Source organism: Necator americanus, chromosome I, assembly GCF_031761385.1.
Source record: "Necator americanus strain Aroian chromosome I, whole genome shotgun sequence".
In the NCBI taxonomy this organism is placed as follows: Eukaryota; Metazoa; Nematoda; class Chromadorea; order Rhabditida; family Ancylostomatidae; genus Necator; species Necator americanus.
In genome coordinates, this window is record NC_087371.1 from 27313116 (window position 1) to 27321685 (window position 8570).

The following is an 8570-nucleotide window of genomic DNA, read 5'->3' on the forward strand; positions in this document are numbered from 1 at the left end:
GACTCTACTCTCATCATTTGGACGCGTGAATTTGACTCATTGTCACAACTCAAATTTCGCGTATTCTCTCTGACGCATTTTGGTGATTTCGCACTCTCTCTCCTGCAATCATTGAGGAATCACAGAGCACAGCTTCACCACAATGTCAGCGCAACTCTCTTCCTTTAAACGCTTGTTGACTCAGTACTGCAACAAGTTAGAGATGGTTCTCTCGCGTTTCAAAGGTGAGAAACTCGAAACACTCAAAGCTCCTGATGACGAATCTCCTCCAACTTATGCAAAAGAGTGTCGTAGGAGATTACGGGAAGGAATAGGCGCTATTGAAACATGTACAGCTAGGATTGAGCAACTGCTTCAAGACTACGCGTCAACTTTAGACAATATGGATACACCTCAAAAAGAAAGCGCAGATTTTGAAGAAAATTCTTTAAAAGCAGAAGACGTTCTTTTTTCTGCCTTCGATTATACGGTGCTACTACAAGCTCGCGTAAAAGCATTTTCGTCCTTTGCTATCGCGTCAACTGTCAGAACTACGCGAATCGGTATCGATTCAGAGTCGGTATCAGGGACGAAAAAGCTGGAATTACCAACTCTGCCTATTCCTGTTTTCAACGGCAACATTTGGGAATGGGATAACTTCTGCACCCTTTATAACGCTGATGTTCATTCTCAACCTATGCCTGACCTCTTCAAACTTAATTATCTACTAAACGCATTAAAAGGAGAGGCTCTCAACGCCGTTAAGAAATTTCAAGTAACAGCAGATAATTATGTGAAGGCGCTAGAGTTCTTAAAAAGTAAATATGGGAACACTGAAGAACTCGTTAACTGACTCATTGATAGATTGGACACCATTACGTCGCGTTCATCGGCTACGAAGATCAACGCGTTCTTTTGGAGCAACTGCAAACAACTGCAAATAACTGTCTCGCAGGGCGAACAAGTGAACAGACAATGGCTATTGAAACAAGTCCTATCGAAATTTTCCGATGAAGTCCAACGGAAAGTATTAGAAAGGAAACAATCCATCCGTACTGGAGAATCATTTTGTATGGACAACCTACTAAAGTTCTTGGAGGAGATCATCTCTAACGAAGAAAAAGTCGCGCTCTACCTTAGGAAGACGCCGGGAAGGTTGCATTCTTTTCCAAGATTTGTAAAGAAGCACAAAGAAAAATCCAAGAACTTTATCAACGCATGCATGTACTGCGGAGAGGATCACAAATCAATGCACACGATATACTACTCCGCAGGAACGCGCTCAATATTTGCGTGAACATAAACTGTGCTTCATCTGTGTCTCTGCGAAGCACAGCACAGCGGAGTGTAGGAAACGATTATGCTTCAGCTGTCAGGGACCACATCACACTTAATGTTGTTTTAAGGGACAAAAGGGGAGAAGCCCCCATCGAACCCACAAGACAAACACGCATTTTCGCCGCCTTCTAAAAAGAAAGAAACTAGTGTAGTGAAGACCACGCCTAAAACCAGACCAACACCAAAGATCAACCATCTTAGCGAAAAGGAATCAAAAACCAAGAAATGGCGATTTGTGGACTACCAAGACAATCAGATGTCAGAATCAGACTTTCCTTCCGACAGGAGAAATAACAACATCGGATCCAAAGACGAACACACTAAGGAAAATTCCGGTACTACTAGACACTGGAGCCTTCGGTTCCGAACAGATACAAGAGAACATTAGCAGAAAGGTGCCGCTGGAGATTTGGGATGAAGATGGGCAACCTTACACCTTACAACTTCTGACCCATGAAATCCTCACGAAATCATTTACTACTGCACCGGTCCTCAAAGAAGATGTCGCGTTCATCAACCCACGGAGATTACCAATCAAACTAACCGAACAACAATCGACAACTAAACCACTGATACTATTGGGGTGCGACCAGTTGTGGCCTCTAATCCGGGATGATCAGCCACACATCCGACTTCCTTCAGGTCTTCACCTTCTTCCAACTCGGCTCAGTCATCTGTTGACAGGGCAGGTGCAAAAAGCGAATCAAATCACACAGATAATTGACAATTTAGAAGAATTCCATAAATGGGACAGAATGTGGTCTCTAGAAGCACAAGTGAACGCGTTTTCTGCTGACATCAGTCCAGATAAAACGGAGGATCAGGAGCTATGGGAAAAATATTGGTCCTTAGAGGTTGAAGGTACAGAAGAATTCGGGAATTCAGGAAAAGATATACAGTCACTCATAGATAAACGAGTTTTGGAGAACTTCATGAAAACAGTCGAGAAGAGAGAAGACGGTATTATGTACGCCTACCTTGGAAGGAAGATTCAATTAACCTTCCATAGATAATAGAGCAATTGATGTTAAGCGGCTGATAAGTTTATGGAATTCACTACAGAAGAACCCCGAACTTCTAGAGCAGTACAATGGAGTCTCCCAAGAACAACTACGACTAGGCATCATTGAGGAAGTGGATGAGAAAATACCAACAGTGGGAACAAGAATCCACTATATTCCGCATCAAGCAGTATTGACTCGACATAAAACTACAACGAAACTACGTGTCGTTTTTGACGCGTCAACTCATTACAAAAATGTTTTTTCTCTAAATGATGCTCTCCATAGAGGACCCGTGATTCTTCCAAGGCTTTATGGACTTCTCTTGCATTTCCGGATTGGACAAGTAGCATTAAGTTCAGACGTGGAAAAAGCATTTTTGCAAGTACGTCTCCACGAGTTAGATCGAAATGCTACGCGTTATCACCCACCGAACAAGGATAATCTCGCGATTTTCAGATTCACACAACACATTTCCATCTCGATCACTACAAGAAGGACATTCAATTAGTAACCGAAATAAAAGACAACCTTTATGTAGACAACCTGCTACTGACGGCTGACACAACAGAGGAAGCAGTTCGGATCTACAAACGCACAAAAATGATATTCAACGACCTAAAAATGAATCTTCGAGAGTTTGTTTCAAACAAAGAAGAGGTAATGGGGGCCAAAGACAGCAAGGATAGGTCTTCAAAAAAATCGCTGAAGATCCTCGGGATAAAATGGTACACCAGTACGGACCAGTTCGAGATTGCTTGTACCGTTTCTCTAGAAAAAAACGTGACCAAACGAACAGTGGCAAGCGCAATAACATCCATCTATGACCCTAAGAGCTGGATAATACCGCTTATCCACAAAGCGAAAATCTTCCTACAATCATTGTGGAAAGATCAACTATTATGGGACACACGGTTACCAATAGATCGCGTAAGGGAGTGGGAATCCATTTGCTCAAATATTGATGGATTCCGCAAGACGTTTCCACGGGAAGTAACAACACGATTTTCAGAAGCAGTACTAATAATCTTCGCGGACGCCAGCAGCGAGGCTATTGCTTCTTGCGTGTATTTACGAGTGCAATCCAGAACATCGCTACTAATGGGGAAAGGTAAACTCCCATCTCTCAAATCGAGTATTACAATGCCTAAGATGGAACTCAATGCGATGACTCTGGCTATGCGTCTAACCAATTCGGTTTTATCACAGATATCATCTGCGGTGAAGGTGACTAAAGTAATTATCTTATCAGACTCAGAGATTGTACTCAAATGGATAAGCAGGAAACCGCGTCCGGACATAGGCCCTTTTATAAGGAATAGCGTTTTAGAAATCCAACGAACCGTGAGTCACATGGAGGGCCTTGGCTATCCTGTTCAGATAGGTCACATCCCGTCGCAACTGAATCCACCGGACTGCGCCACCAGAGGACGGGACAAAGAAGTGTTTCATAAACACTTCTGGTGGACAGGCCCACCGTTCCTTTCACAATCAATGGAGTACTGGAATTGCGCTTACAAACCGATAGATATCATTGACGCGTCTGATGAGAATCCTTCGTCTCTCACTTATAGCCACCACACAGTCAAGGAGGGCCATGCCTCTTCAAATGTTCATGAGAATAAGACTTATATTTTCATCAACAATAAGGAAATCAATCAATAAGGATGCAAAACCTACCAAATGTGAAACGAATGGTTGTATTCGCTCTTCGTTTTATCCGCGTGACAGTTTCAAGAATTGACGAGAACGGAAAACTCTCTGTAGCACTATCCAATATATTCAGAGGAGATATCGATACTAGCACTACGCGTCTTAACGGTATAAAGATAGCACTGGCAGGAAAAATGCTAGTCAAACACCATCAACTCGCAAAATTAACTCCTTCAGTTTTAAGATCTCTACATCATCTCAATTTACGTCCTGAGGAATATAGCATTTATCGATGCTTTGAACGATTGGGTAAAAGTGATTTGAACATATCAGCGAAATACCCAATGCTGATTCTGCAGAAGACATGGTTATCACAGGTGATCATTAAGGATTGCCATAACAGAGGTCACCCAAGCATAAGCCATACCATGTTCATCATTCGACAACATTACTGGATTCCGAAATTCTATCGCAAGTTACAAAAAGCAATATGATCTACAGTAAATGAATGAATAAATAATCAGTAACTTCGTGTGCATGTCGCAAATGTAAATGGGACGTTGCAAGTGTTTCATAGCTCTGGTCTCTGGACATTGCTTTTCACCTCTATGTCTCGTAATCGTGTCTATTTCCTGCAACTTTGCCTGAGGTTATTAACATCCCTTCTTCGGAGAGTGAAAACACGAATGTCAACGACTACTTGAATAGTAGCCGACATTTTACATGAGCTGGCATGGAACATTATCTTCATAACTTCGATGATGTTGTTTACGTCATTTAAACTTGAGACATCCTGTTATGACAGTTGGGAGAAAACAGTAGGAAAGCTCATACCTATATGAGTAAAGCTTTCAAATTGCGTCTATATTGCATTGCTATCATGAGAGTGTTTGAAGGTGAAGTTTGAATCTTCTTCAAATGTAGAACTGACGCCTTAAGAAGGAGAACTATGGAATGTTCTGCCTAAATTTATAAAAAAAAAGAAGAAAAAAGCGCTGTTAGAAAACAGAGTTCTATTTTTACAGATAATGCCACTACTACAAACTTTTATTGATTAGTGAGGGCGAGCGAAACGAACGCCACAAAAAAGTCTGAAGACCGGCCTTTGCTGGACATTCAGATCTTGAAATAATCTCGTAGAACCTTAATATACCAAAGCAAAGTGGAAATCGGTGGATTTGTGTGGTAATCGCCAGATAGGTTTAGGATACAGCAGTAGCAATATAACGTGTTAGGCTGCCCGTAGAGTTCACACCCGCGCGGCCCGCGTGGCTGTGAAATCTGCGGGCAGCCTTAGAAATGAATTGTTGCACCTTTAACCCATCCAAAATTGACTTCTTTGTAATTTCTTGCTGATGTGAGTTGACTTTGATGAAGTCGGTGTTGTGTTGACAGGTCACCATACGCATAAACATATGGTTGCGGGAAGCAGTCAAATAATCCAAATCACTACACTCGAGAAAATCACTTGTGATGAAGTATCTACTTGAGTTGAAAAAATCCACAGACAGTTTGAATTTTCTCAAAATTCTCCATTAACTCTCTTCCTTTTCTGTCTGTTCGTCAGCCTTTACGGAAGTGTAGGGTGCGGTTTTAGTAAACTTGACACCTAACCGCTCCGTTTTCACTGCCAACACGCTATGCCGTTACGCTGAGCACTAAAGGTAAAAGGAAAATTCGGTCGTCTCGCGGGCTAGAATTTTCGACAGAATCGCATGAAGGCTGTAACCTACAATTTAGAGAAGGTGAACTGCAATAACAGCTGGGTTAAACATTGTGTCAGGTTTCCTGTCGCAGCTCCTAACTCCAAAAAGAATTTTGGACAGAATTTCAATAAGTAGGAATGTTTTGAAATAGGAGTTACGTTAAAAAAAATTTTGAGTCAAAAACTTTCTGATTTTCTCACCAGTGTAATGTACAGAATTATGGAGAGTTGTGCAAAACATTTTTCAATTACTCGATGAAAGCCGCTGCTAATGTCAAAGGTTTACCTCCTCCTCAAGAGTATTCGTAGAGAGGAACCGGCAGCCCTCACTTCCTTCCTCTTAATTGCTGCTGGTTAAAATGATTTAAGTTTCATTCTAATTCTGAAAAACATAATCATTCTACATCAATCACTCATGCATATTTGTGCAGCCACAGCCATGGAGGTACACTACGCAGACCTAGTGGGTTCCTTTCATGAGGAATAACGAGCAGTGGACAGGCGAAAGCAAGTGATTTTTCTTTGAGCTACATTGCCGCGGTGAGTTTGGCGATTAACACAGGGTCAGCAGTGCGTTATTAGCACTTCTACTCATGTTACTGACGCGTTAATCCGCCTAAGATGAGGTAATGTCTCCGACTTCGATTTCAAATCATTAAGGTTTATGAACGCATGTCGGCGTAAGCACTGACTTGCGGGGCCATCTGATTCATCGATTCAGTGTCCGTGAACGACTTTCAATTAGCCTCAGCATGACGATGATCCAATATTTGTGTTGTGAGCATGATCCGGACAAGAGCTTGTTAACCTATAGAAATTTTTTGGAGTTTTCAAGGAGATATAGAAATAAAATCATGTTTGAACATTTTTGAAGAGTGAAACTGATTTTTGGTAGAAAGCTATGAAGGCCATCATCGAAAAATAAAATTAAAAATAATGACCTGAATTTTTCAATAAAAAAAGAAGATATGGTTGTTGGAACAAATCCAAATCTAATTTTACACAAAATGCCATTACTTAATTTTTATTGATCAGTGAAGGCGAGCGAAACACGAACATAATCGGCAAACGAAGACAATGAGAATCCCCGATCGAGTTAGAGGCACCGTTCTGAGTAAAAAAAAGAGAAGTACAAGGTCTGTCACACAGAATAAGTACGACAAAGTTGTGATCTTGTCTCTGATCTGAATCCAGCGGTATGGCAGATAGCTTCCCTTCAATATGAATTTACAAGAAAGGCGATGCCTTATATGAAGAATATTTCTCGAATTATATGCAGAAAGGTTTTTTTAGAAGCATCGAACAGCCGAGGAGTTCCTATTCAATGCAAAAAGGTTTTTCGAGATTTATACAATAGTTTCACAACCGGAATTTTGGCATTCTACAAGAATGTCATAATCGTCTGACAGGGTGATACAATCTTCCCCAAAATATTCAGTGCTACGCTCGAAAATGTAATGAGAAGATTGGACTGACAAAGGTATGAAAGTTCGTAGATTGCTGTTTCCATCTTCCTTTTAGTGAAGAGATCGTCCTGGAAATACCTAATATCAGTCATAAAGAACGAATAAAGCTCGATAAATACAGTGAGGGGTGCGAAAAGTTTTTAAGGTAAATGTGCACATGAATGGTTTTGAAGAATAGATGCTTACTCTGACTCTCTGCGGAATGAACATGTTCGGATGCACCAGCAATGTAAATAAATCTAGGTCAATGAAGGCCTGACCATCGGGCTAAGCAGGCGTCAGGTAGAGGTAGAGCTGAGGATAAAAATGTGGTCAGCGCAGCTGATCGTTAAAACGAAAGAATGATGGTGAGAGTGCTTTGTTACTGCTTCACACAAGTAAAAGAAGGAATTCGACGTTCCGTCCTATGTCAGCTATCTAAGATTAGGGACGATGCCACATTTTTCAAGGAAACTGTGATAAGGTAAGCCAGTCACGTGATCTGCTTAGTGGCAAGTGGTGGACCAGAACCATCGGCAACTGAATATCACACCAATATCAAACGCACTACAGGAAGACAGCGGACCCCCAGCCCTCTCCACAACATCGTTCGTTGAGAACCATGATACTTTTCTCTCCCAAGGGATCAGTGATTAGTGTGCGGGCGCCATAAAGCCGTTAAGTGTGGTGACAAGTCTCACCGCATCGCCGCAGTGCGGTAGTGTTGTGCAAGACTCTAAGCGAATTCGTCAAGAACTGATTGAGACGTTATGTTTCACAGGCGTAAAAACTGGGTATCGTTTCACATCTATGTACTACCATCAACGCTTTTTTCCGCGCGTTTTTTCCTCTATAACGTTGGCCAGACCGCTTTAGAAATTGAAAAAAAAAACGAACTAAATGGCTGCTTAAATAGTGGATGACAGTTTAAGGAATCTGACGTAGAATTGCATCTTTATCAGTACGCTCTCCTAAATGGTGTGCATTGCGGACAGTTATCTCACCTGGATGAGACCGTTTTTTAGGCACACAGAATTGTAGGGTGCCTGTAAAATTACGGTGCATTTTTGCCCGGTCACAGGAAAACAAGCAAACAAGTTAGAAATGTGAAATGTTTACAGAGTAAAAGGAATGCTCTCCAAGTTTCATACCTATTTAAAGGCATCACCCCACATCACGAATCTGAGGTGGTGCAGATTTCAGGTGGAGTATTCTTATAAGGGATAGTAGATTATGGAGAGTCCAGTCGAACTCCTTGTAGAGACTAGTGCGCCAGAACGCCCGAAGCCGTATCTTCTGGGCCGTTTTTTACGCCAATTAGGAAGAAATGGACGGTCTCCCCCCTCTCCGTAATCTACTATCCCGTATACGAATACTCTAACTGAAATCCGTACTACCTCAGATTCGTGGAGTGATGCCTTTAATGGAAATCCATGTGATCTACTTTTT

The 8570-nt window shown here is 41.6% G+C and overlaps 1 protein-coding gene across 4 annotated transcripts; it reads left to right on the plus strand.

The window, feature by feature from the left end:
• Nucleotides 1-202: 202 nt before the first annotated feature.
• Nucleotides 203-3983, plus strand: RB195_007005 (uncharacterized protein; the record flags this gene model as incomplete). Of its 4 annotated transcripts, none has more annotated exons than XM_064180401.1 (5): nucleotides 203-797; nucleotides 1386-1575; nucleotides 1643-2277; nucleotides 2327-2703; nucleotides 2778-3983. In XM_064180401.1, the coding sequence occupies 5 exons, from the start codon at nucleotides 203-205 to the stop codon at nucleotides 3981-3983; spliced, it is 3003 nt and encodes a 1000-aa protein (XP_064037275.1). The 4 variants fall into 4 exon arrangements, with proteins under 4 accessions (XP_064037275.1, XP_064037276.1, XP_064037277.1 ...); XM_064180402.1 differs by having other exon boundaries at nucleotides 2399-2508; XM_064180403.1 differs by lacking the exon at nucleotides 203-797 and adding an exon at nucleotides 1198-1324 and having other exon boundaries at nucleotides 2399-2508.
• Nucleotides 3984-8570: the final 4587 nt, after the last annotated feature.